The following is a 27,318-nucleotide window of genomic DNA, read 5'->3' as shown; positions in this document are numbered from 1 at the left end:
AGCCTCTTAAATCAACGTGTAGAGCACAAAGAACCTGATAATCAGTACAGGGATCATCAGAGATAAATGACTGTGAACTGTGGACAGTTAGAAGATGGGCATGTGACAAAGATATCTGCAACGCCACCACCTTCTGCTTTTTACAGGAGGGCTGCATTAAAAACTGTCATACACTTCATACCAGGGATTTCAAAAGGCACACTAAATATAGCCTCCTCTGAGCAGAAGTTTTCATTTTATCTGTTTAAAGAGAGAATATTAATACATTTGACTTAAAATACTCATCCACACAGTACAGCTGTTCTTTGCTGATACTATGCTGGTGCAGTTCACTAAATACTAACAAATTGTTACCAAATTCTGCAGGTGTCTGGCACAAAATTACAGAAAATCACAAACCTCCAAATAGGAAGTTCTTATCAACAGCACTAAACTAATCATGAAAAAAATTCTGAAAAGTATTAATGAAGCTTTTAATTTAGGTGTCTTGTTGCTTGATTGACTTGACAGAAACTCTGCATTAAAATTATTCTAGAAAAGCACTATTAGAGTTGCTATTTGTCACAGGGAAACTAATGGACTTGCTTCAGACACCGACGTTAAGTGACATTTTCTCCACTTTAACATCTGTACTTGACTGAGGCGTGAAGCTTTCTCTTTATCAGTTATTTCATTTTTAACACTCACGGTGGTTGAGCTTAGAGCAAGCACTAATTAAAAACAATTACATAATCAAATTGCCAGAAATGCTTAACATACCAAGATTTCATACATGGGCACTTTGGAGACAGTTCAGCTCTTTTATACTAATGTGCTCAACTTCTATGGTGATTTGAGCATCTAAATGCAGAATTTGGACGTCCTCTGAAAAGTGCTGACAACTGACCAAATAAATTGAAGTATTAATATCTGAATACTCTGTAAATTATGCATGGGTTTTGTTTTTTTTATTTTTTTCATCAAAATATTATTCTTCAAACAAAGGAGGAACTAATACACATTGAAAGAAACCAGAAAACTTTACAGTAAGAACAAATAGTTACTCGCTGCATTGTAACTCAGTTTCTCAATAGGTGTTTTTACCTTTACTGCACTGATGATATGCATGGGTCCAATACACTTGTATTATCATTAATGTGTATGGAGAGTGTTCCCACACAGTAATAAACCAGAGCCTGATGAGTTGTTCAGTGCCTTCCATACATCCAGTATGACATACAAGGCTTGAAAAAACAGTTACTATACAGTGTTTCCTCTTAAGTACTCATACTGATACATTTTCCACTGATGGCACCATACAAGAAGTTGGTGACTGCACTACAGATGGGAACAGCAAGTCTTCTAAAATAACAAACACAAGACAAGTCTGCCATGGTTTTTATCAGACTTCGGCAACTCTGCAACAGAATTATCCTGAGAAATATTTTTACTGAAGTTGAAAACTCTTGTAACTGTTTGTGACTGTTATATTCTTTAGAAAAACAAAACAAAATTTTCTACTGGAATGAACTATGCTCTTTAATAGAAGGCTAAATTATTCAGTATCTCCAATGGGACTGTTAGCTAACCTAACATTTTTATGTTGTGACAGCTCATCTTTCAAGTCATTTGCATGGGTTTTGATTAAATTGCTCCAAAATATGCTCCAAATAGCTCAGTTCTATCCATGCGATCAAAATTCCCACAGGACATCTTGGATGATCTTTGTGGGTCAAGAACGACTCTGGAAATATTGAAAGATGGATAGTATAGCTTGAATGAAAATCAAAGTGTGTCTGACAGATACTGTGGAAAGTATTAATGACACCTTCATACATGTTGGAGGCTCTCTGAAATTACTTTCAAGGAAGAGCAAGTATACAGCCAGTGTAGAAATAACCTTTAGATTCTGGAAAAGATTAGACTATCTCTTGAGATATTACACTTTTTGAATCCCTGGTGTCTTATGCAGGATCTGTGACTTTAGTAATAATAATAATTTTAAAACTACCAAATTAATTGCTTGGTAAGATAACTCTTCAGCCGTAGATTGTAATTGAAACAATATGTAATCTGAATCTCAGAACAAGAGACGTTTGTCAGTGTTATGTCAAACCTTTTCCATTTATTAAGATATATTTATCAAAAGAATCATCTCTACTACGGATGAAGTTGTTCTGAGTACTTAAGAAACATGTTCTTTCGAGCAGATCAGCCACCTAACAAACATATTTGGTAAAATATATGGCTTATGAATTAAGATGAAGGACTTAGTCATTATTCTGAAGAAGAATATCTGCTTATAAATGGAAGCTATGAGAGGCTGGTTGGAGAGATTTCTTACAGATATGGATCTAAACGTTGGGCATGCCATTTATGCTTCATTAAAGTTCTAGGTCTCAGGGTGGAAGAATGTAATGGAATACAAAATGGATCCCAAATTTCCAGAGCAGAAGCCATAATATTTTATGCTTTTTTTCCTGCAATATGCATGCCGCGAGACAATTCTTTCTGAAATATATGAATTCAATCATATTAATAATCTCATTTATATCTTCTTAGTAGATCAACTGTCACTTGTATGCATGCTTGACAAATCTACAAGTCTCCCAGATTAGCCTCCTCTTGACACTGTTGATTGGAATCTATCTGTCTTTTTATCTCCTTATAACAAGTTTTCATCACCATGTTTATAATTCAACCTAGCCAGGCTATGCCTATATGAGAAGCATATCCCAAGAGAGGTGTCTGATAGGAATGCAACTTCTTTGCACCTTCCAGTATCTTTTAGATGCTTCTGACACTTTTTAGATGCTGGCATTGTGGTAGAACATGAACTAAAACAATGAGTTTGTATTTATCTTTACTCAACGAATACAATGCTACTGATACTCATTGACCATGAGCCAGCAGTGTGCCCTCGTGGCAAAGAGGGCCAATGGGATCCTGGTGTGCATTAAAAGGAGGGTGGCCAGCAGGTCAAGGGAGGTGATCCTCCCCCTCTACGCTGCCCTGGTCAGGCCTCACCTGGAGTACTGTGTCCAGTTCTGGGCTCCCCGGTACAAAAAAGACAGGGATCTCCTGGAAAGAGTCCAGCAGAGGGCCACAAAGATGATACGGGGCCTGGAGCATCTTCCCTATGAGGAATGGCTGAGAGACCTGGGTCTGTTCAGACTGGAGAAAAGATGACTGAGAGGGGATCTTATCAATGTGTATAAATACCTGAGGTGTGGGAGACAGAGGGATTTGGCCAACCTCTTTTCAGTGGTTTGTGGGGACAGGACAAGGGGCAATGGCCACAAAATGGATCACAGGAAGTTCTACACCAACATGTGAAAGAATTTCTTCACGGTAAGGGTGACGGAGCACTGGCACAGGCTGCCCAGGGAGGTTGTGGAGTCTCCTTCTCTGGAGATATTCAAGGCCTGTCTGGACGCCTACCTGGGCGGCCTGCTCTAAGGAAACTGCTTTGGCAGGGAGGTTGGACCCGATGATTTCTGGAGGTCCCTTTGAACCCCTACAATTCTGTGATTCTGTGATAATTACTGTTAATCTACAAATACAACTTGAATTTAATTATATCTTTACTTCTAGAGTGATAGAGCTTATATTTAAAAACATAAAACCAGATTTTTTTAAAAAAATGTATTAATTGAGAATTAGGATGTTTGAAATTATTTTATCAGCTGAGGAAAGTCACATTTGTTTAAAAGCAATAATTTTAAAACTTTAAAGTTAACCTTGACCTAAGGGGTCAGCATAATGACTATTTTAACATTACTTGAATTTTGCTTCCAGTTTTGGAGGGAATTTTCAAGACACATAGACGTTAAACTGATTTTTTACCCACAGAAGATGACACAATGAATAGATATTAGAGAAGGGGAATAGGCATCAGCACATAATAAAAGAAAAAGCTGGTTAGTGTTTACATTTGCAGTTACTGGGCTTTGCGGGCAATACAGACTCCCATTATAGATGTTTATCTATAATGAAATCCTTTGTTTTAGTAAGGATGGAAGACATCCGCTCTACCTTCTAATGCTGTAAGATGTCTTTAAATAGACAGTTGATTTCAAGATGTAACCAAAACATTTATATGTTCTCTATCTGCTCAGTGGCAATCATCAGCAGGACTAGGTATAAAAATTCAGATCACATTATCAGCAAGTATACCGAGAGCATTTTGTTTCCTCTGCAGAGAAGGATGCAACATAATAGCGAAAGAATTCTTTTGAACAAAGGACTCCTCAGGTGCTATATGAAGTGAAGCAAAATGAATAAATGCATTTCGTTCTTCTTCAAAAACAGAATGGATTTTGTAAGTTCAAAAAAAAATTATTTAAGGGTTGTTACTATTTTTCTAATCTACCTGGCTCTGACCATCTTCTGAGTAAATACCTCATTTGTATTCTTATTTTGCTCCTGAAACATCTCATTATCTTTTGCATAATGAGAAAAGCTTATCACTATAAATGTTTTCTTCTCAAGGCTGGGACTGCAATCTTTTACTTGGAAAAGCTCTTCTCTATAGAGACTTGCAATACAGTTTATGCAGAGTTCTGCACCTTATATTCTTCCAGAATTCATCTGTTCAAACATATCTAAGTTTACAAGTGTCTCAAGAAATGATGTAGTACAGATGAGATATAGGTGTAAAATGGAAATTGAAAGATTCATACGTCACTTAATATTTAAGACTTAAAACAATGATAGATGAGACTTAGAATAAATGGCTTGGCAGTCAATGTCCTCTTTTGCTCATAAAGTCAGACTCAACAAGCTACCTGTACTCAGTAGGTTACAGCAGGTTCAACACGCACTATGATGAACTACCTGGGAAGATAACTATTTAGAAATTACAATCCATGCTTGCTGAACTTGGTTAACTATAATGCCCATACAAGTTTAGTCACTAGTGGGGGAAAAAAAAAAATACAACAACCTGCTTTTCACTGAACTATATTTAATACTAAAATTTAAGCAATGTCTTGTAAATGCTCTGGAGTTTAATCAACATAAAATCAATGTTCTGCTTTTATCAATAAATACATAAGAACAGTAAGAGCATTCTAAATGGCATGTGAAGAAGCTGATTTGCTCCCACACAGTACTGCTTATGAGAGAGAACTTTAGAAGAGCCAAGGTCTATTGTTTAGGACAGCAAAATGAACGCTTTAAATTGTTTGAAGGACACATAACAAGCAATATAAAAGTCTCTCTTCTATCCTGTGCTAACATTAAATTCAGCACCGATGAAGTATAATAAAGATTCTGTTCTACTATTTTAGAACCCAACCTTAAATGAATCTACGTTGTATACGAAGAGAACTACTTTTAAATCTTGTCAAAAAGCATATTTGCTTGAATACGTAATATGTTACTACCCTTTCTGACAGTAGCTTGTATAGAATACATGTGCAGCCAGAAAAAAGACATTGACATTTTTCAGTTGGTTTATCTTTATTTTGTTAAAAGCCTTTCCTGTTAACAGAAATAATACTCTCTTTAATAAGACAGTTTACTACGTTTATTTGTCTAAGCATAAGCTGCAAGCCACCAGAAGTGAAAGCGTTTATGAATATTTTTTCCAAGATGTCCGAACTTTTTGTAAGAAATAAAGGAAAGAATAGTATGAAAAATAGACGTAAGTTACGAATTTTATCATCAGGAAATTAAATCAGTGGCTGAGAAGTGCCATAGCAGTGATAAAAAGCAAGTGCAGATATATTAAAAATAGTTAGATGATGATGCAAGGAACTGTGGCATATAAAGTTCCTTCTGTTTCAGCGAACAGTCTTAGACAATGTTGCTTACAGATGCACTTTAAGAACTGTGTTCAGATCTTCCATTGTTGGGTTTCTAAATATTACCTGCTTATCTAAAGACAAAGTCATTTGACTTTAAGGACCAATATCAGAGAAGCTACGCATAAAAGGGTGTTTTGTAAAAAGAGAAAATTTCAGCTACAATCATGAACATAAAGAAGCAAGACATCGTGTATCTTTTAATGAACTATAAATAAATACATATGGGATCAAGTAATATTCAAACTATTTTAAATAAAAACAAACTGAAAAGGAAACAAAAGAGAATTCATGATATCCTTAAAGGCTTATGGAGTTTGGCTTGCAAGTCCAAGACTTTGAATAAGCAAGAATTTTATGGAAAGGATCACTGAGAGTACCTGACATATGTTAGCAAACACATTTGATGTGATACTGTATTTATACAGCAAAGGGAAAAGAGCAAAGTGATGTGTCATGTTAAAGAAAATCTGAAAATACAAAATGAAAAATCTGGGGTACGTAAGAAAGAAAAAGAACAAAGAGAGACAAATGGATGAAATATTGCATTTCATGCAGAGAAGGCATATATTTAAATCAAGATTGTGATGAGTCTGCAAAGTGAGGAACCTTAAATGAGAGAAGGATGTGGATGGTAAGACAAAACAAGGATAAATCAAAAGACTTGTAAACATAGTGACAGCAGCACAAAGAAGAAAGTCAATAAATAAATATTTCACAACCAAAAGAACATCAAACTTTTCCACCCACACAGCGAGTCTGAATTAAAATGCAAGTAAGGTGTAGAATTGTCAGCAAAAATGTAAAAGCTAAGAGATCTTAAAGGAACTAAGTGTACATTAAACACTCAGGTAAGAGAAGCAGATTCATTCGCAAAACTGTAAAGATGTAATTTTCCAAGGAGTTGGCAAAACAAGAGTTAAACTATTTCATGTAACAGGTTAGCTAACATAGAGATTTTAATGACCACTTTAGCAGTCTTCACATGAACAATACAAAATCAGATATTGGAAACAGATAAATAAAACTAATTCTTTAAGCAGGGAAAGCAGGTTTTGGAAAGAGAACTGATAATACTGCCAGGAAAAAATAAAGATTTCAGTATTATTACAGGATGCATGGCTATTGAACATACTGTACCCTAATCTGCATTAGAAAGCTTTATTTAAAAGCCATCCTCCAAAAAAGAATTTAGGAAAAAATTAAAAGGCTTAATGTGTTTCAAATGTTGTATGAAGCAAAACAAAACAAAGAAAAACAAAATCACAGAATTTGAAAACCAGGTGTTTCACAGGATTCCTGGGGATGTTCAGGCACCTGGTACATTTCTGCAAAAACATGTAATTTTCTTCCAGAATAATACAGAGATTTGAGTTTCAAAATGGCTCCATACTGGGAACTCTAGACTAATCAAATCCTCTTTTTCCCCCCTTTTTAATCGAACTCCAAAGTTTGGTAGCTACATTTCCAAATTAACTGACCAGCCGGAATATGAAAGTGTTTCCCTGAGGGAGGACAGGCAATCTGAAAGCCTTATTGGCTACTGAGCACATACAGAAAGCTAACCAACATTAGACTGAAAGTAGAGTAACAAGAAACAAGAGACTTCTGAGAATCACTGCCCTTTAGGTTCCACAACTTCCCGCCACTCTGACTACATATCCTTCCTGTCTTCTGACTGCAGTAAACCAAACAGGCAGTGGGAATATAAAAATGCCTTAAGTTTTCCTAAATATCTTTCCAGTTAAGGTAATAATCTAAAAACTAGCCTATTGCTGTCTGAAGACAAATGGTTTAAGGAAGGTAGAAAATTTACTGGTCCAACCCACAACATTCCTTCTTGTCTTGTCCTGTTTCTACCACAAAATGTGCATGGTATCATGCTCGTTAAAAAAGTGGTGGTTGATGAAATTTACATGCTGCTTAATAAAATAAACCATTATCCCTCCTTCCCAGCAAACACAAGACCCATGGCAAGGGCATACCATCAAAAATTAAGCAAAACCTAAGAGATAACTGTGAAAAGTGGAAAATAGCAGAAATACAGGGATGGCTACCTGGAAAACACAGACATACATCTCAGCTCAGACTGGTAACAGCTTTTGTTTAAGACTGTGCAAACTCTGATAATTGGCAGCTCACTAAAGGTTTGGGTACTTGGCATCACCCCATCCCGTAATACCCACAACTGTCTCGTCTACCTCCTTTTTCTTTCTCTAGCTCCAAACCAAGCTGTAGTACAGTCCCTTTGACTCATGTTTCCTGTATGCCCTTCCTTAGCCCACCAGCGGCACGCTGTACCTGCCATAAAAGCTGCACACGTGCTGTCGGGTGGCTGTATGGCAGGAGCACGGTTTGACTGACCAGCTGACAGTGGCTCTACAGCTGCTGGACAGGCCAGGCAGCACATACAGCTTCATGTTCACTGAGTACGATACACAAATCATTAAATAGGTACACTTTAGCTAGATCTGACCCAAAGGAGCCAGAAACTGTTTAACACGGACTGACCAAGTGGGTTAAAAAACTCACCGAGCAGTGGGGTGAGTGAGTACATGCTGTACCGTGCAGCCAGCTCTGCTCGTACTGAGCATGGCATGGCTGCATCCTAAATACATTTTCTTATAGTCTGGAAAAGTGTATGATACCCTGATTTTATTGGTTTTAGCTATGACAAGCGTAAAAATTTTTCTCTTAAAAGAGGAGAAATACTAAATCTTTCACGTGACAACAAATACTTCTTAATAAAATCAGATTATCTGTTATGACATCTCCCTTCCTGCCTTATATGTTTAGGTTTCAGAGTTCTCGTATTGCTGTTATTTCACCATGAACTTTTCAAGGATACATAAATCCCCAGTGTCTGTCAAAAGGTTAAATACATATTTACTACCTTTTAATAAAAAACACTTTAATGCTATTTTTATCATTTTATAAAAGCAACAGGGAAATTTACACATTGATTTTCCCCTCTGTTGGCCATTTTTGTGGTTAAACATGCATTACCCTTAATACTTATCTGTTAGAAAAAATGTGCAATAAGATTCTATTTATTTTTCACCAAAAATCATTATAAAATTCATAACAATGAATTATAAATAAGAAAGATTTCTACTGAACTCAGAAGAGTAATTTAGAAAGTGATACCTGAAACAACGCCAATTCCGTCATCACAGTCGTAATCAGAGACTTCACTGTCACTGATTCTTTTGGACCCTGCCAAAACAACAACAAAAAAATGTATTAGTTATCTTCCTGTAAATCAGAACTATCCTCAGCTAATTATATACCAATGAATATAAGGATTTATTACTAGAAAATGAAGCATTAATATAAACACATAAAGGAAGTTATTGATGTTATATTACTGTAAATATAATAGTTTGCCAACTATTTTTATCTAAATTTTTGATATACTATATGAAGTACAGATGAAATAGAGCTCTGCAGCATTGCTTTTATGAAATACTTGTGTATGTCGTATGCACATCTACTAATACCATATAAAAAACAGATACCACACTGTTCATCTTCCAAGTTTTCATATACAAAAAATATGGCATCACCCCCTTCTCCAAAGAGTTTGGTATTCAAATAAAATATTCAGAAAAATAAATGATAACAATCATACTAAATTGATGTATTATCTTTAGGGTATTAGTAAGCAATATCAGGAGAACAGGCAGCTTCACACATAAAGTGTGTCCTGAAAAACAAAATCTCTCTGTGACACTTTAGAGGAAGCAAGCTGTTAAATGCTATCTAGGAGTGCACCTGTCAAAATAGCTGGAGTACAGCTGGCAAAAGAAGATTCCCCATCTACAATGAGAACTAAAATGTAGGTTGCATAGGACAAATATATGTGTTTGATTTGCTTTATTTTACTTCTGTCTTTCGTGGCGTCTTTGAAACAACATTTGATTGCTGACATCAGGATGAAGTGCTGGCATGTGAGCATGTGAATGATAATCACTCACTTACTTGGTTTAGATGTGAAAATCCCTGTTCTTTAGCAAGATGGTGCATCTGTTCTAATTGTCTAGCCATCTAAAAACAAGTAACTATTAGGTAGGAGTTTAAATCTAATTGTTGCAAAACCTTCAATTATGTGCAAGATTTTTTTATTCCTGCCATAGGATAATTTATTCTCAAAAATACATGGAAAAATACAAGTAAAAACTAGAAGCAAACCTAAAGGAACCCAGGGCAAAGCAGGATTAATGTCCTACATTGGTGACTGGCACAGAATGATCCCCAGCCTCCCCTCCAAGCAGAAAAGTGGGAGAGCATGTGCCAAATGGGGGGTTGACAGAATTAAAACACTCTTCAATGGAAAGAAGTATTACATGAGAAATTATCTGAACCATATGGACTGCTGTTGTCTATCAGATTAACATCTACCCACCAGGGGCAGCGGAAGGTCCTTTTTTAGCATAAAGAGCATGCTGATGCAATGTGTATGGAAATTTGCCCTGCTGCACCCTTCTGTCTTTTAGCAAGCAGGGGTCCTGGCAACTGAGATTTCTCCTCAGCCATCCTGTTTACCTTAACAGCCATTGACCGACCCATCCTCCACAAATTCATGTATCTTTTTGACTCAGAGTATTCTCTTGGCCTCTCTTTTTTGGGGGGGGAGCTGAAATACTGCTGTTTAATTTCTTTGCATATGCAAACCATTCCATATTTCTGATTGCTACTGCTGCGCCTTTGTGTCTTTTCTAGTTATTCTGCACCTTTTATGAAAAGTCCGAATTGATTGCAGCTATCAAGATGTCAGCATATGAATTTATAAACTAGACTGCAGACTATTTCTTTTTGCGTAAAAGTTGCTCTGTTAAACATTATTCAACCAGAAAATGGTGTAAGTGTGATATGTGTTCTTTAATTCCTATAAACCACAATCTTGCTTGCCATTACATTATGTAATTACAATAGAGCAATGTAAATTACTGTTATTTAACTGCAACACAGGTTGTTGGCTTTTTTCTCACAGATAGTAAATAAAAATCAGTACAATGAAAGTCTTGTTTTGGAATCACGTCCTGCAATTCTTACATGGTATGATATTAATTCAGTTTATTCTAAGTGTTTTGAAATAGCTATGCTACACTGGAGAGAAAGCAAGGTGTCTTTAAATCCAAGAAATAATAAATTAAAGTATTTCTTTAAAAGAAGAAATAACAAGCAAGTGATTGCAATTAGCACTCAAGAAAACCTAGAAGATAAGAGCAAGAGTGAAGGAAAAGTCTTCATCATCCTAATGGACTTTCTGCTAATCAGGAAAGTTTCTAAAAAGCAATTAAGTCTGACTAGGACAATATTCAATCTGATGCGTTTTTTTTTTTTAATTATAGTACTACAGAGGCCCAATGAAAATCTCTCTTGCATTCCAAAGAAAAAGCATCCACTCTGCTTGTGATGCTGTTCCTGCTGCTCTTCTCAGCAGAGAGTCTTCTACTACTGTAGTGATGATATACATGATGATATACATGATATACAGTGAGGAAGACAGATTATGACCATCAGTCTCCATTTTCCTTAGCCAGTAATTCAGACCATTAAATAAAAAAAGATGATATTTGTGACCAAACAGGGAGCAAGAGAGCCCCACTAATCTGGCTAGGATTTGGCTGGGGACTAAGAGGCAGAAGCCCCCAAAATGGGAGCAGAGCAGTATTATTCTGGCCTCTCTGGTAGCCTTGGTTCTGATCCAGCCGTGGGACTGTGATGCTGCGTGGAGATGCCAACAGCATCACTCAGCTTCTGCTGGAGAGCGAGGACTGGGGAATGGGAAGATGAAGGCAACTGAACAGCCTGCTGTTCATCACATGGATGTTTGAAAAGCTCTGTATTAAGAAAGACATAGAAGGGTTGAATCAACTATGATTTGAATGAGTGTCATTCACTCATCATCTAATTCATCCGTATGAATGAATCTAATTAATTACGACTGAGATTGATTTTATTTATGTTTATATTTACAGCTAAATACATCCGATTCAATGTATTTTTAGAAGTATATATTCCATATTCTGGAGAAAAGATTTCATCTCTGAGGATGAAAATAGCCAACAGTTGTGACAGTGGGCTGAAGACTTCCCAGTTGCAGAGCTAAAATTGTATCCTGTAGTAGTCACAGGATACCTCCTGTAGAAAGAGAGAAGCTTCAAAGGACCACAGGGGTAAAAGACAGGGGGTTCTCTTTCTCTACTCCCTCAATGCCCCATCCACCTTTTCCACAATCTCCCAATAGCAGAACTCCAAAACACCTTCCATGACCTGGAGACCCTTCTCTCTTTCCATATATAGACCTCTCTCTTCACCCCCAACATACGCCTAAGCTGTAGGGAAAAGATGGGGCACAGGGAAAGTGAATGGGCCAAGATCAAGCCCTACCCTAAGGACAGGCATAGAGAAAGAGCACACTCAGTGGAAGAACCAGGTTTCAGGGCTTCCTTTCCACAATTGCCTTTGCTCCCGCAGAGGACAGTCTCTTCTAACAGTTGACATTCCTTAAATACAAAACCTTTTTCTCTGCATAAGAGAAGATACACAAAGCTTGTTCAGGTCAGATCATCTGTTCTACCTCCTCAAACCGAGAATACCTTAAGACAACACTAACTGCTAACAGACTTAAAATAACTGAAAAATAATCATGCTAAAGTAATGTTTCATTTACTTTAAATGTGATTTTAAATGCTGGTTAAGAAGTCAAAAGCAACTTAAATTGAGATTTATTACTTGGTTTTGTCTTTGAAAATCAATGTTTTCAGGAAGGACGGAGGAAGGAAAGCATGTTTATTAAATATGTAATGTCTAGAAGTTCTGCCTGGAATATGTAACTTCTATAAAGTAATAAGATTAAATTTATTTGAAATGTCTTCCATTAACTTCAGAAATTGAACAGATTAGAAGGTCCACAGGTCAAAATCTTTTATTGAATTGAGTATCCGAAATACCAGTATAATTGCTGGCGGCTTAGTTTAAGATTTGTCATAAATTTTGCAAGAGTAATTTCATCTGCTATCTATCCTAGCTGGTAATTTTCTTTTTAACCTATTGACAATGTAAATTTGAAGAGGTAGGCGTCGGTGCCTCCTTAACCATGTCTTTTGAAAATAGCACTTCATTACTTAACTAATTTGAACTACTGTCCACAAAGCAAAGAAAGTACAGTTCACAGTTTTTCTGGGAAATGTGATGAAGAAGCCTCTCACCAACAAATTATTCCAAAAGAATATTGCTACTGAACTGCTGTTCAGTATTTTTAATGCATATCTGAAAGTGTTTAACCAATATGATATGAAATAAGTTATATATTTCACACATAAGAAGATGAAATCTTTTCTAACAAATTTAAAATTCTGTAAAGAGTTTGAGCATGTAACACCTGGGACACTGGGTGCATCATATCAATGCACTGATGCAAATGCTTTGTATGTAATTAACTTTGTCCCTGACTGATTTTAAACATGAGGAACGACAGTAATTGTCTCACTGCCATCGTGCAGGAATTTAGCTTATTAATGAAATATTCTCAGGGATATTATTACAATTTGTGTGATAACTGGGTGGTAACGATCTGTAAATATTGATTTTTGAATGCTTTCTACCAGGATTAATGGTTATTACAGTCACGAACTCAAAGCAAACTAGATGCCATACTGTACAATTACCTAGTAAACCACACAAAAAATGCTTTAATTCAGTATAAGCCCAACACTGGTGAAATCACAAGAAATATTCTCATTGACTTCAGCAGTTTTTGGTTTAACTGTCTTAAACTGTTAAAAAAAAAAAAGCATGTTTTCCAGGGACAGATCTTATCCTGGGGATAGTGGAGAGCCTCTCTATCAGAACTTGATAACCCTCAGCATTCTCTTCCCTACTGTGCTTACTATTGCTGCACAAGCTACCACCCCACCCAGCACCACAGCACATCACAAGAGCATGTACACACCAGAACTAGGAGTTTATGGCACCTGCACTGTAGCTATCACTGTAGGGCTCAGGAAAAAAAAAAACAACCACCAGCATTACAGCCATTATTTCCTCTATTAAAAAAAAAAAAAATCTATTTAATTTTTTTTAAATTTTACTACCTTTTTTTTTACTATTTAAATTTTTACTTTATATCAGCAGAAAAAGAATATAAAATGTGGTAGTCTCTTCCCATTTTTCATCTTTATGGCTAGCAACAATGTGAAGAGAAAAGTGCAGTGTTTTATTCCATTTTAGGAATCAAATACTTTTGGTTAACTTTTCACAGGCTGCAGTCTTGGTGGCCATGCGGAAAACATTTTAGAGGATTTTCTTTACTTTGACAGAATCACATTTCTCTTCACAGCCACATTCTCAATAACTGGAACTCTTCCAAATTGCGAATGAAAGAGTACGCAATCACAAATAATTTCTTGCAAGGTAACCTAAATCTGTGGAGAGTTCCAGAAGATCTCCTGACTTGATGACACCTGATGACGGAATAGAGCTGTGCCCCACTCAGTTATTAATATACAGGATATTAATAAGCAAGATAGCACATCTGTGCTTCATATATTGTCCACTGATATTTCTGATGTAAGCCTCTACAAAAGAAGGGCAGCATTTGAGATTCAAAAATCTAATAAAGCCTATCTGCCCAACCAACATAGAACTGACTAGGATAGGGGGTGGAATAAGAAATAAGATTAAGGTGAGTCAGCTTAAATACAGAAGGAAATGTCAGATATTATGGCTCAGGAATTCTGTTTATTTTGTGGGAAAAAAGGGGAAAAAAAAAAAGAGAGAGAGACTGAGCTCTCGAGCTAGGGATCCTGCCCATGCAGGAACCTTCTATGAGGTTTGATGAACTCCTTGGGGGAACAAAGGGTATTGAAGCATGCTTACACGATCTCCTTCCCTGAAGCTTACAGAAGGCCTTCACAACCACTTAAAGTAACTTAGCGTTGCCACTCTTTTTTCTATGTTCAAAGCTGACACATAAGCAACTCTAAAATCAGTCTCACAATGGCTGTCTTAAGAATTTGCTCTCTCATATTCATCCAGTTTGTGCCTGAAGGTACTTAGTGTGAACTAATTTGTCATGCAGTCCTGCTGTCTGCATGTCAATCTTTCACTTCATTCTCTATATTATAGTGGCTTTTTAAGTTTTCAACCAATTTCAGCTGAATTGTCAGAAAGGTATAAATTTAATTAAGTTCCTACAAATCTTTGAAAATGGTTGTTGGAAAGAAGAGTGTGATACAAATCAGAACCCATGAATGGAAAAGAAACAAAATCAAGGTAAAACTTGTGGTGAACCCACATGTGCACAAGTGGTGAATCCACGCTAGCCCCAGCAAACATGATCTATTCCCATGGGAACATATCATAGGACATGAAAGGGTTCTGGGGCTATTTCAGGAGAAAACGGACTACAAGAAATGCGGGAGACTAAGGGTAGATGTAACAGAAACTAGGCTTTATTAGTGCCGATCTCTCAAAGCATCCTGTTTTTTTCTTTTTACCTCTCTCTACCACAATTTTTGCTCTATTTTCTCAACAATGTGTGTTTAATCTCAAACTTAATGAAAGATAATTAGATGAACCAATTCTCAATGAGATTCCCATAATTAAAACTGTAGGAACTGAAAAAAAGTCCCACATGAAATGTGTTACAAAATTTAAGCTTGTAAAAACTTTACACTATGAATTTATTTATGTTTAATTAAGGGAAACCTCTCAGATATAGCAACTGGAATGGTAACTGGGGATTTAAAGCAATATGAAACTGTAGATGCACGTACCAGTACAAATACTGCTTTTGGTAGTACTTCACTTACCCCATGTTTGTATTCTAAAAGTACTTACACTAGTTCTCAAACGGCTGTAATACAACAGTGTTCTTTTCAACATAGCTTAAGCAAAATACCATTTTCCTAGTATAGTTAATAAAGCTTGCTACAGTTTACCTACCAAAGCTCTACCTAAATTAAAGGCAGACAAAGCAAGTAGAGTGTTACAATACTGCTCCAATATCAATGCTGAGACGTTCAGAATAAAGAAACAAAGCCAACAAAGGACCTATGGCTGAAAAGCAGACGTGAAGAGCCAAGGAACATGTAAGCAATTTAGCATCTGCACAATAGGTAGCAAAAGCACACCAATAAATTATCAAATTAAATTCTGCATGTATAATGGGAGCAATAAGCATTTCTGGCATGCTGAAAGTTTACCTGAATTATATGAATATAAGCCTTTATCTGGAAAACAAATATTGAAATGAAGTAGTGTCAGGGAAAAATACGTGAATCACTACTACATGTAACAGGGATGGTCAGAACCTTAAACTTCATTGCATCTGCTCAAGCAGACTGAAGAATTTGATTTTGTAGGCCACATTTCAAAAGAAAAAACCAGCTATGAGAAATTAAACCACAAAAATGCCAACCTCTTCTGAATTAACATTTATACTCTGTACTTACATCTAGTCATTTCTGATTCTGAATTGCAGCTGCCGATTTACTATACACAAGTGTTTAACTTTTTAAGGGCAAAATGTATATTCAAGTAGACATACAATACGAGTTTCTACCTTTAAAATTACAGTATGCTGCTGTTGGCACCTCAGCAGGAAGTTATTAGCAGAACTTTCCTGAGATGTAGCTATGAATCTAACTTCAAACTTAACAGAGTCTGTAGTGATGTTTAAGTCAATCTTCTGTCTCCAGCTACTCAATGGCCTTGATTTGGTAAATATGTACATACACGAATACCTTATCTACATGTCTTTGTTACCAACGAATTTAAGACTCCTGATGTGAGCACAATGATTAAATACTTTCAAGATCTGGGTAATTGTTTGCATTCCTTGAGTCTGGCTGTTTTAAGTATTTTAGCTTTCCAAATGACCATGTCATTTTTTTCTCAACTCAATAATGCAATAGTATGCAAAGAAACAGACATCAATGGAAATGTGTAATACTACTTTGCATTGTAGATTTTGTAAATGGGACTTTCATAAGGTAATGGGAAGAAGCCAGGATGTCTGAATAATATGAATACTCTCCCGACATTAGCAAGACATTTTGAATGTTTTTACTTTTAAGTGAACAGCAGTTTACAAATACTAACTTGCTATCACAATGCTCACAGACGCCATTTAAGTAAGTGTGACAGTCCATGAGGTGCACCTCAGATGACAAGATATGACAGTGTTAAAGGAAAAATGAAAATACCCATTTCTTGCCAACTGGTGCTGTCAGGAATTCACTGAATGACTAGGTCTCTTCTGGCAAGTCATAGTTTTTCTGACTTCCAGTTACATACTATTTTAATATGTAGACAGTATCACTATATCATCTACTACCTGAAATTTTTAACTCTTTTTAACTTCTAATTGTCTCTTGATAAACATAATTATTTTTTCATCCAGCTCCAGAACTGCATTAGGCCACATAATTTCAAATAAAATATTAAGGATTTTTTCAGCATCATTTGCAAAATTTAGATGTGAGCTTTAGTGGATAACTTCTCTAATATTTGCACTTGTTGGTACAAATCACTACCAGTTATTAACTTCATGAAGAATTGACTCATCTTTGGCTACAAAATTATGAAAAATTAAGTATGGGGAAGTTTCCTCATTTGCTCCAGTAACATTAGAAAGTCATCAAAGGCCAAAAAAAAATCTATTAACACAGTCCAGAACTATTTACATAGTGAAAAAGGATGGACTTTCTGAATTAAACTTCTGGCAAGATCTATAGAAGCTTAGAGCTTCTTGAAGAGCACAAGAATATAAAAATACTGAGATTATGCTGAGTCCTCCTGGAGCAAGGAGGAGGCTTCAAAACTTCAGCCAGAAAAGGAAGCTACTGTATGGACCTCTATCTTTTAGAATCTTTTTAAAGGTCACCTGACTAGCTATTTATCCACTGCTAAGCAAGGTTACTTTACCCTATCCACTGAGTTATTTCATTGGAGAACATTGCTTTTTTCTGTCATTACATGACAAAAGAGTGGTTAAATAACATAATTCTGTTAAGGAACAAGAGCAACAGAATAATAAGCAATATTCAAATTCTCTTAAATTGCTTCAGAGTGTTGACAGGATTTCAAATATTTTTGTAGTTTAATTACAATTTAATAAAGTTTATTTTTAATTTTTCAAAGATCGGAGAATTCCCCAAGTAAGGTTCTATTTGTAATTAGGAAAAAAGAAAATACTTTGATAGTTTAAGGCCTTTTCAGACACCCCTGTATCATGTTAAATACCTTTTTATTAAAGTATTTAATAAACCATAGATGTACAATAAATATAATAAATAAATCATAGGTGTATAGTTAATATAATACTGGTATATATATACATACTCTATGAACATAACATCAATGCATGCAAACAAAGAAAACATGCCCAAGGGCTGTGCTCCATAAAGAAAGAGAAAAATTAAGGAAAAAGCATGAAAGAGAAAAATAAGCGTTAATGCTCGCTAAGGTCAATTTTTTATAATATATTCACCATTCACGGTCTGTGCCACTGACAATAAAATGCTCCATATTATAATTTGAAAAAAAAACAGTCACTGATGTATGTTTCCATTAAGTAAACTCACTTACCTGCTAGTGAACAGCATTATTATAATTCCCTCACGTAAGACTCAGTGACATTGATTTAAAATTATCATAGAGACTTACCGTATTCACAACATATTACAAGGAAATTGCTGAGACAGCAAGATCCTGATTCTGCAGGAAAATGAGACTACAGAGTTCCAAGGAAGTCAATAGCTTTCATTGGAATACTGAGGTTTTAGTGCAGGGGCTCAGAATTCAGAGGGTGAAGTTTCAGATACATCAAAGTTAATGATTATTAAACTGTAATGATTTTGGTACTAAATGTAGCTCTAAATGTTCTACAATAAAGGCTTGAAAATTTTAACATTTCAATAATGGAAGAGAGGACTTGAATTATGAGTTATAACATTCAACTCATCTTTGATTTGATGGGACAGCCACAGAGCTTTAGATAAAAAAAAACAACTCAGCAACCAGCAATGACAAGGCTATCTAAAATTGCTTTTCAAAAATGAACAAGCAATAGGGTCCTTTATTTGTGAATTCTTTCTATTGATTTCGTGTTTCTAGTTGGATGTGATAATTTTTAGCATGTGAAAGTCTCAGCACAATACTTCTTACCACGTGATTCAGAATACTTTGCTTATGCATCTGAATGAATACATACAATTTGGAATAGTAATGCCATACACAGCTTTTTTCATGATACATGCATATTTCTTTTGTAGAACATAACTACATTCAACTTTTATCCTACAGTTTGGAATACTCACTACTATAATTTCTCTCCCATCTTTTTTTTTTTTTTTTTCCTTTTTTTTTTTAATATGCCTTGGTTAAGAATCATGAAATTCAGTGAATGGAGTTGTCAATGACTTTAAATCTCAAAATAATGAAACTCAAATCCCTTTAAAAGAAAACTAATTCACAGTTTTCTTATTTGGTTATTTTGATCCTGAGTGATTTTCTGGTATTTAGTTCTGGACAAAATATCATTTGATTGACAATTTTGGATATCCAGATATTGATTTCCAAACACTGCCATTTCTGAAACCTCTCAGACTTTGTTTTCAGCAGTTTACCTCACTTAGATTCATTACATGAATTTTCCATTACTGAGGATGCTCAAAATATAAAACTTCTTTTTCAAATCGTATTATGCACTCTCATAGCAATTAATTGCTGTACAAACCTATGCTGTAACTACAGACCTAAAGATGTTTGTTTTTACTGTTGTGTTTTTTTCCCACGTTTCTTCCCTTCTTTTGGCATTTAGCTGTTATAAGCATTGTCCACCCACACTCTGTGGTCTGCAGACCAATAATTGATCGAGTTTGTTTTTAAAGCTGCAAAAAATCTGACTTAGAAAACTAGTGACAGGGAAACTCTTAAAATTCTTGAAGTAAAACAAAGTAATGAAATCTGCCTCCAAATCAAAATCAGAGTTAATATGGAACAACAACAGCAACAAATTGTTTTTTCTCCAAATACACAATAACCCTATATTCTTTATCAACTAAACAGTATGAGACCACATTGCACAAATGCACACTTAACATGGACATAACTGTGAAAGACTGAATAAGACTGTTTCAGATTCAATTTGCTATTTGCTGTCTCTGTATTCTGGGCTACACGGAGAGGAATTCCTCTTAATTTGCAATCCCATGTCAAAAACCCTGCTGCTATCTCATTGATCCCACTCAACAACTATCAATGCAGTATCCAAACCACATCAAACGTCAATGTTATCTGTAGAAACATAGAACCATGCAATTTACTGAGTCTTACCTAATGTGAGAAGGAAAAATAAATACTGTGGCCTAACCAACTCCAGGAATTCTTGAATCTTTTTGATTTTTTTTTTCTTTTCTGTTTACAGTCTCTTTTCAGAGGCAATATAAAAATAATTTCAGTTGGCCTATGACCCTAGTTAATGCTGTCTGGACTTCTTAATGTACGGCAGATATTATGTCAAACGTTAGAGAAAATGAAGACATTCTAAAAGTTCAGTTCAGAAGTCCAGCATGATAAATGAAAAAGCTCATTCTTTCATTAAGAAAAATATTAACATATACTCATTGGATAAAAGCCAGCCAGTTTATGAAACTCTAATATATAATTAGCTGAAAGACCTAGTAAGTCATAATCCTATGTGCTATATTAGTTTCAATTTCTAAGTATTTTCTTTTTTTCTGTGCTTTCTTTAAGTATTTCTAAATATATTTTTTTCTTTCATCCTAAGGAAAATGCATGGAAATGATCATTCATCACTAGGAGGTTAATGGATTGTATGGGCCACAGGACTGGGGAAGAGAACATGGACAGCTGGCTTTGATCACTCTGTACCACAACATAATGCCCTCTCAAAGATCCTGAGAGATAAACAGATGTAGAAACTAAGCTCCAGTGTCTCTTTGAAAGCTGGTTCCTAAAAAAATGGCATATGGGGCTCTGTGGGAAGCTCACACTGTGCTACTGGCTATCTGTAAATATGGGAGCTCAGTCTTCAGGGCTGACAACTTGCTTGTCTTCAGGAATGCTGAGATTCAGTGATATTAAAAAGGGAATAGCAGTAAGTGGTAAGTGTAGGTGGTTCTTTTAAACTACCTTCAGAGAATAACATCTAAGTATCGTCTTCAAATATATGTATTTATAGTAGCTTGTCAATAATGAAGAAAGCTTAGATGTGTAGATCTGTATTTATACAAATGACAAACAACCTTATAATTCCAAATCCCTTGGTATTTCTCACAATAACAAATTTTGTGGACTACAATAAAGTACTTCATATTGTACTCACTAATTCTATATGTAGAAGCATCACAGAAGTGAACAAAAGGTGGGAGGACTGAACTGCTCTTGAAGCTGAAGACAGCTTTTGCAGCCCCAGAAACTGCAATCAGCTTACAGAGCAAGAGCACATTAAGTGCTCTAAAAAGTGCTTTGAATAAGACAAGCACACTTGCTAGACATCCCCTGTCTTCATTCTGGATTATTATTTTTTTTGCACACTGTCAAAATGTGCCACTGGAAAAATCTGATAACATCTTATACAAGATTAATGAAGGACCTAAAAAGAGCTTCAGACAGAAGAAACACAGAGATCTTAAGTTTAGCTTAATATTCTTTTGAAACCTCTAAAAAACAGTAAAACAAGCAGACTTCTGTATGTTGTTATTAACATATTAGAGTTATAAGTTATAAGATGTGCTGTCTGCCCTTCATCAGTCCCCAGTTTAGGTTGGGAGGGACTATTTAGAGATCATCTGCTGCAATACCTCTTTCAAACCTGGCCAGCTTACACTGCTTTGCTTACAGCCTTGTCCTGGATATCTCCAGTGGGATATTCCACCACCTCTCTGGACACCAGGCAATGGACAAACGTTTCAGACGTGTGAAACCAATTCACAAAAAATTGTATGTTTTGCTATACGGATTTTGCTACAACTGCAGATCTCTGACTGGGTCTAAAGTTTTTGTTTGGATTCCTTTCCAGTCCCAAACAAGGAGGGATTTTAATGTCAAGAGACCTTGTTCTCTATACTTGTACATGTAAAATTATCTTTTTAAATTGAGAATGATAATATGACACACTAGGATTCAAGAAGTGAATATATTCCCAGGACACTAGAGAAAATTCTTCCTGATGGAATCCCCACTCAGTAGGCATGAACATATCATAATGCATCAGAGGGACATGAGAATTCTCCAGCAATCACAGTGAATATCTTATACTACTTTTTTGGCTAAAGTTTGTAGAACACCGTAAGGTGTTCAACTACTGCTCTGGGAACAATCCTTCACTGCAAAGCAGAATTTCTACATCAGATCTTACTGTTTCAGCAAACCAGAAGTTTTGGTAAGTCCTTCCCTTCCCTTTGCATTTCCAGAAAGGCATGTAAGATTGTTATGTTAATCACAACAAAGTATTAAAAACTTCTGACTACCAAATTTTGTATCAGTATCATTAAACAGATCTCTAATCAAGTATCACTACAAATCGTTTCCAAAATAAAGCAGTTCCTTTTTATTCATTCTTCCTGGCAGTTATTTAATGCACGGATGGGAATTAATAAACAGGGTTTATTTGCAACATGGAATATTTTTTGAATATTTTTTCACAAATTTCACATACAGATACTGAAATGTCCAATTGGTCTTTAAAAGTACTTTTACATGAAAGATATAACTTTCTAAAATTAAGCGTTACAAGATGGCAGAAAATAAAGAAGAAAAATAGTTTAAAAGTTTTACTAACATTAATGGTCCTTGAGGAGACTGAAGAGGATTGAATTGAAAAAGAGCTCTTTACCTGTTAACTAGCATTTTTTCGTGGATAAGTATAACCCTACAGCTTGAAGGCTACTCATTTCAACTCTCAGTTAACGCGTCTATCTGAGAATATTATGATATGGAGCATTTTAATCCGTCTCAACATCTAGTGCACAGACACAAAAACTACCAACTACTATTAATACAAAGAATTGATTAGTAGAGGAGACACGACATGCAAGCTTATTTGTGTGCCTACACAGGCATAAGCTTCTGCGAGTCTGTGTGTGTTAATATATACATATATATACACACACATATACTCTCACATACAACGACCATACAAAATTCAAGGAATTCTTAGAAATAGTTCTCTTTTTTTTTTTATAATAAAAGATTTTTCAGTGTCAATTGATGCTATAGAAAGTTCATTCCCTGAAGGAAAACTCTGAAGGACTGAGAGTAGTGAGCAGTTAAACTAAAAAAACAATGAAGCATTAAAGAAAGAGAGTTTCAGAATATACTGTTTTATTCTTACATATCTATCGCATGTATACTATTTTCAGAATAACTACTGGTAACATCAAACTATTCTGACTATACTGAACTCTACAAAAGACAATTCGAAGACACATTCCATTTGTGAACGTAACCACATAGCATAGTATCAAAACAAGGCACTAGGCCATGGTATCACTTTAGTTACATATTATATTATATACAGGTCACTTTATCTTTAAAAAGCATGAGCTAAAGAGAAAGTTACTGTACTTTCTCTTTTGATTAAAAAATGAAATGATAAATGTAATAGGGGAGATGGGACTTCAGATAAAAACAGCACGCTGCAGAAGACCATGATAACTTGCTCAAGCTCAGGATCTGGACCAGGTAGCCTCATAAGAAAAAAAATTATGTATTGCACAGTGTTCAGTATTACTATTTGTAACACATTAGACTCTCATCACTAATCGTAAATGACCTAATTCAGAATAGCTAGAAATGAACACATGAATTCTGTCAGCTTCCCATCTACAAGAATTTAACATACTTATATTAATACATACATATTAATTCAATAGAACCATGCACCACATATAAAACTAACAACCTACTTTGTAACCTCCGTGTGGGACTCTCGCCATGGAGTTGTCTGCGTGGCAAATATGGTGAGGGATGGGGAAGTGGCAATGAAGAGACATCATGTGTTTGAAGTTTGTACCAGTGAGGTTCATCATCTAGTAACGCTGTCTCTAACTCAATAAGAATCTAAAATAGAAAAAACGATTAAAAGTAGGAAAGCATTATATAACAACTTTTTAAAATAAGTGTGTTCATAAATTTTATTCTATTATTCTGTTACTGTTAGGGAGTTTGTCTTATAAGTTAAGGAGTTTGTCTTTTAAAGGTTTCTGCATTTTAAAAATTTTCTGCACTTTAAAAAATTCTGCATTTCATATGAAAGCTGTTCCTGTGCCTTTATATAACCAAATATAACAAAATCTTTCACAAGACCTTTATTACCTTATGACAACCTTAACAGCATTCGAGTATTTTGTAGCAAGTCAGTGACATTCCAATATTCTGGTAAAATAAAACTATGGATAATATGGATTTTATTAAACTGTTCTCAAAGAATTTGAGAAACCATGTGCATCCTGCTATTAAAACAGAACAAATACAGAAAGAATCTTGTATCAATACTATGTGCCAAATACTACTAAATGAAATAAAGACAAATACAACAATTTAAACAAGTTTTGCATTGCTACATTTAGTTATTTTATTGAAAAACGCTGTATCTTGGATGTGTGAACAAATGTATTCCTGTAACAACTAACAGTAATTGTATACCTCTCCTAAAAATTCACTTTCTTCCTCTCGAACTCGTGCTTGGTCCCAAAGAGTAATTTCTAACATTCGTTCTCTAAATTCTCTCCGATGAACTGGAGAATAAATAAATGTCTGGTTCCACTTAGGTTCCAATGTTTTCTTTACTGTTTTTGTTCTTCTTTTATTTTTATCACTGCAAAAAACAATCAAATACTTTAAAAGTTTGACAGACCATTAAGCTGTAATAAGCATACTGTGGAAAGCAGTAAATATTAAACCAGATTGTGTAGTATTTTGGAAGTAGTATGATAATGTATGTTTTATCATTAAGGACAAATTTTAAGGTCAGCATAGTTCATAACTTGATATTAAAACCTAAAGTCACCTGAATTCCCAGTTCCCATGACAATTCCAATTTTAAAAAATTCCCTGAAAGCCAAAAATGTTTTAATAAGTTTGTTTTGCAAGCAGCAAACGTGAGTTTTTATAAAGCGATATACTTCTGTAGATGGAATTCCCATGAGCACAAGTATGCAGACAATGTTGGGCACAGCAAAAAAACGCATTTCAGATAATTGAGCCAGCCGGTTCACTCAAAATTTCTAGTCCTACAGCAGCTGGCCCCAAAGGTGCAGAGCAGGAGGCAGCAGCTGGCCCCATACACGGGGAGCTGTTGGCAGCGCGGAGCCTTTCTGTGCAGGGTGCTCCTGACTAAGGGCTGCACAGCTAAGAAACCAAAAGCCCTGAAAATGAGTTACATTAATTCTTCCAGCAACAGTGGCAGGAATAGTGTTCTCAAAACAGCTCTCCAAATCCTTTGGGTCCCCAGGTTGAAGACAGATCTCCACTGTGCGGTGGGCCTCTTTGGAGCCTCATATAAGGCTACCAGGAGAGTCCTGGCTCGGGCTCATGGGTGTTGTTGAAAGCAAAGTGTTTCTCAGAACATTTCTGCTTGAAAGAATTAATATTTTCTGATGGAAATGAGTTTCACTGGAAAACACCCACGCTCATTCTGTTGAGAATACCGAGAAGAGTTCTCAGAACAATGCTTAATTTTAAACCTGCTGATAGCTGCATAATGCAGCTGTGGTATTAATTTATGTAGATTTTTTAATATGGCAATGAAGTTTGGAAGTACTTGCAACTGTAATACAGTTACTGCATTTCTCAACTATTACTTAGAAACTAGGTCAATGTATTAACTAAGAAATAATATTTTTAGACACATTGTTAAAGCAAATAATGCAATTATTTCTATTACACTAAAATTTGTTTACCCTTGAGAACTAAAATAAGTTATACTGGACAAGCTTTTCCAATCAAATTTGTTTAATCAAAGAGAGTTCTGTATCTTCATCTAATTAAATGCTTGACTTATTTAAGCGTATTTTACCTCTAGCACGTTTCTTTCTCTTACACAAGAAATATATTTTGCTTACTTAGCTTTTACATCTAAGCAAAGGAAAATGAATTTTACTGCCAGGAGAAAAACAAACAAACAAACAAAAAACCCCACCAACCTAATTCAAAAAGACAGCATGCTTATTCTTATGTATGTGGTAGAAAACACAAGGAATAATTAAAGTTCTGAATACTTCACATAAATGGGAAGAAGATGAAATAATTCTTGTGAAACATGAATTACTATAAAATAATAAATTTCATATTATGTAACTTTCAGTAACTGCACACCCACATTATTTAATTAACTATCTTTCTCATATGTATTTTTAGTTATTAGAGTTTACAGTGAAGTATTACAAAGACGTTTTTGGTAGTTTCATTAATGTTCAAAAAGCAGGTAAGATAATTTAAGCACACCTGATACTCAGTTTAGCATAGCCTTAGCATCTCCATGCACACTATAGCAATTTGAATAAACTAAGAATCCAGTCCATCAGTCCAAATGTTGTTCAATCCAGGACTACTTATCCAAAACCTTTTTATAAATTACACAGAAATTTATGCAGTCACAGAAGATTCTCCTGTTTTCATATGGCATACAATGAAAGTGTAAAAGCAGTGTCTTTCAAAATACTCAATAGCTTTAATTTCTGCTGAAGTCAATTGGCATGGGAGATAGTTAGCATCTTCCCAGTTTAGATATTATAAAAAGCAAACGATGTAAAAACAAACTGGGAGGTTACATCTACAGATTCAGCACTCTACTGTTTAATCTTTAATATACTGAGTCAGGTTAAATCTTCAAATTATTTTATTGATACACTATAAAATCAACATTTTCCCTTACTGACATGATCTGAAGAAATATCAGTAACAAAAATCAGCTCTTTGTTGTTATTCCCACTACTAACGTGGAAGTGCCAGAAAATCATGGACAAAAAAATGAAGGAGATATTCAGGAATAAGGAGCCTTATCACAGTTTCATTTTTTTCTAAATACATATGTAATACACTGTCCCAGATTAATATCAATCCTTTGCTTTGGGAAAAGTCTTCAAGTTGCATCTGGGAATTCTCAGTAACTTGCACAGTTTAAGTCTCCTTCAGCTTTAATTCTCTAGCGTGATATGAAATCTATATGGGGTTTTGGATGTCAAAACTTCTCCTGCTTAAGTGTGGGACACACCAAGCAGCTGGGCTGATCAGTCCAGAAATCTGTGAACCTACCTTTGCAGCATTTTCTTTGCGCTATACAGGAATAACTGTCATAGAAAATAAGGGCATTATGAAACACTAACAACATGCTTTGCAAATAACAGTTCCTCATCCAATGACATACATTTACCTTTTGTTTTCTATTCAGTATTTAATAAAATACACAGTGAAAGTGAGTTAGTGTTCAGCGTCCAAAGATAAACCACTATTACACAGAACATTCAATTAAGAAACTTCAAACTGTAGTATT

General features: G+C 35.3%; 1 protein-coding gene across 1 annotated transcript in view; it reads right to left on the bottom strand.

Moving 5' to 3' along the window:
* Nucleotides 1-27,318, bottom strand: part of RIMS2 (regulating synaptic membrane exocytosis 2) — a 469,801-nt gene that overhangs the window by 165,439 nt on the left and 277,044 nt on the right. Inside the window, 4 exon segments of the mRNA XM_048068611.2 lie at nt 8,934-9,002; nt 16,001-16,027; nt 23,732-23,885; nt 24,471-24,642. Coding sequence (XP_047924568.2) covers nt 8,934-9,002; nt 16,001-16,027; nt 23,732-23,885; nt 24,471-24,642 — 422 coding nt within the window.

This window comes from Anser cygnoides, chromosome 2, assembly GCF_040182565.1.
Source record: "Anser cygnoides isolate HZ-2024a breed goose chromosome 2, Taihu_goose_T2T_genome, whole genome shotgun sequence".
In the NCBI taxonomy this organism is placed as follows: domain Eukaryota; kingdom Metazoa; phylum Chordata; class Aves; order Anseriformes; family Anatidae; genus Anser; species Anser cygnoides.
This window is presented reverse-complemented; position numbering and strand designations above follow the sequence as displayed.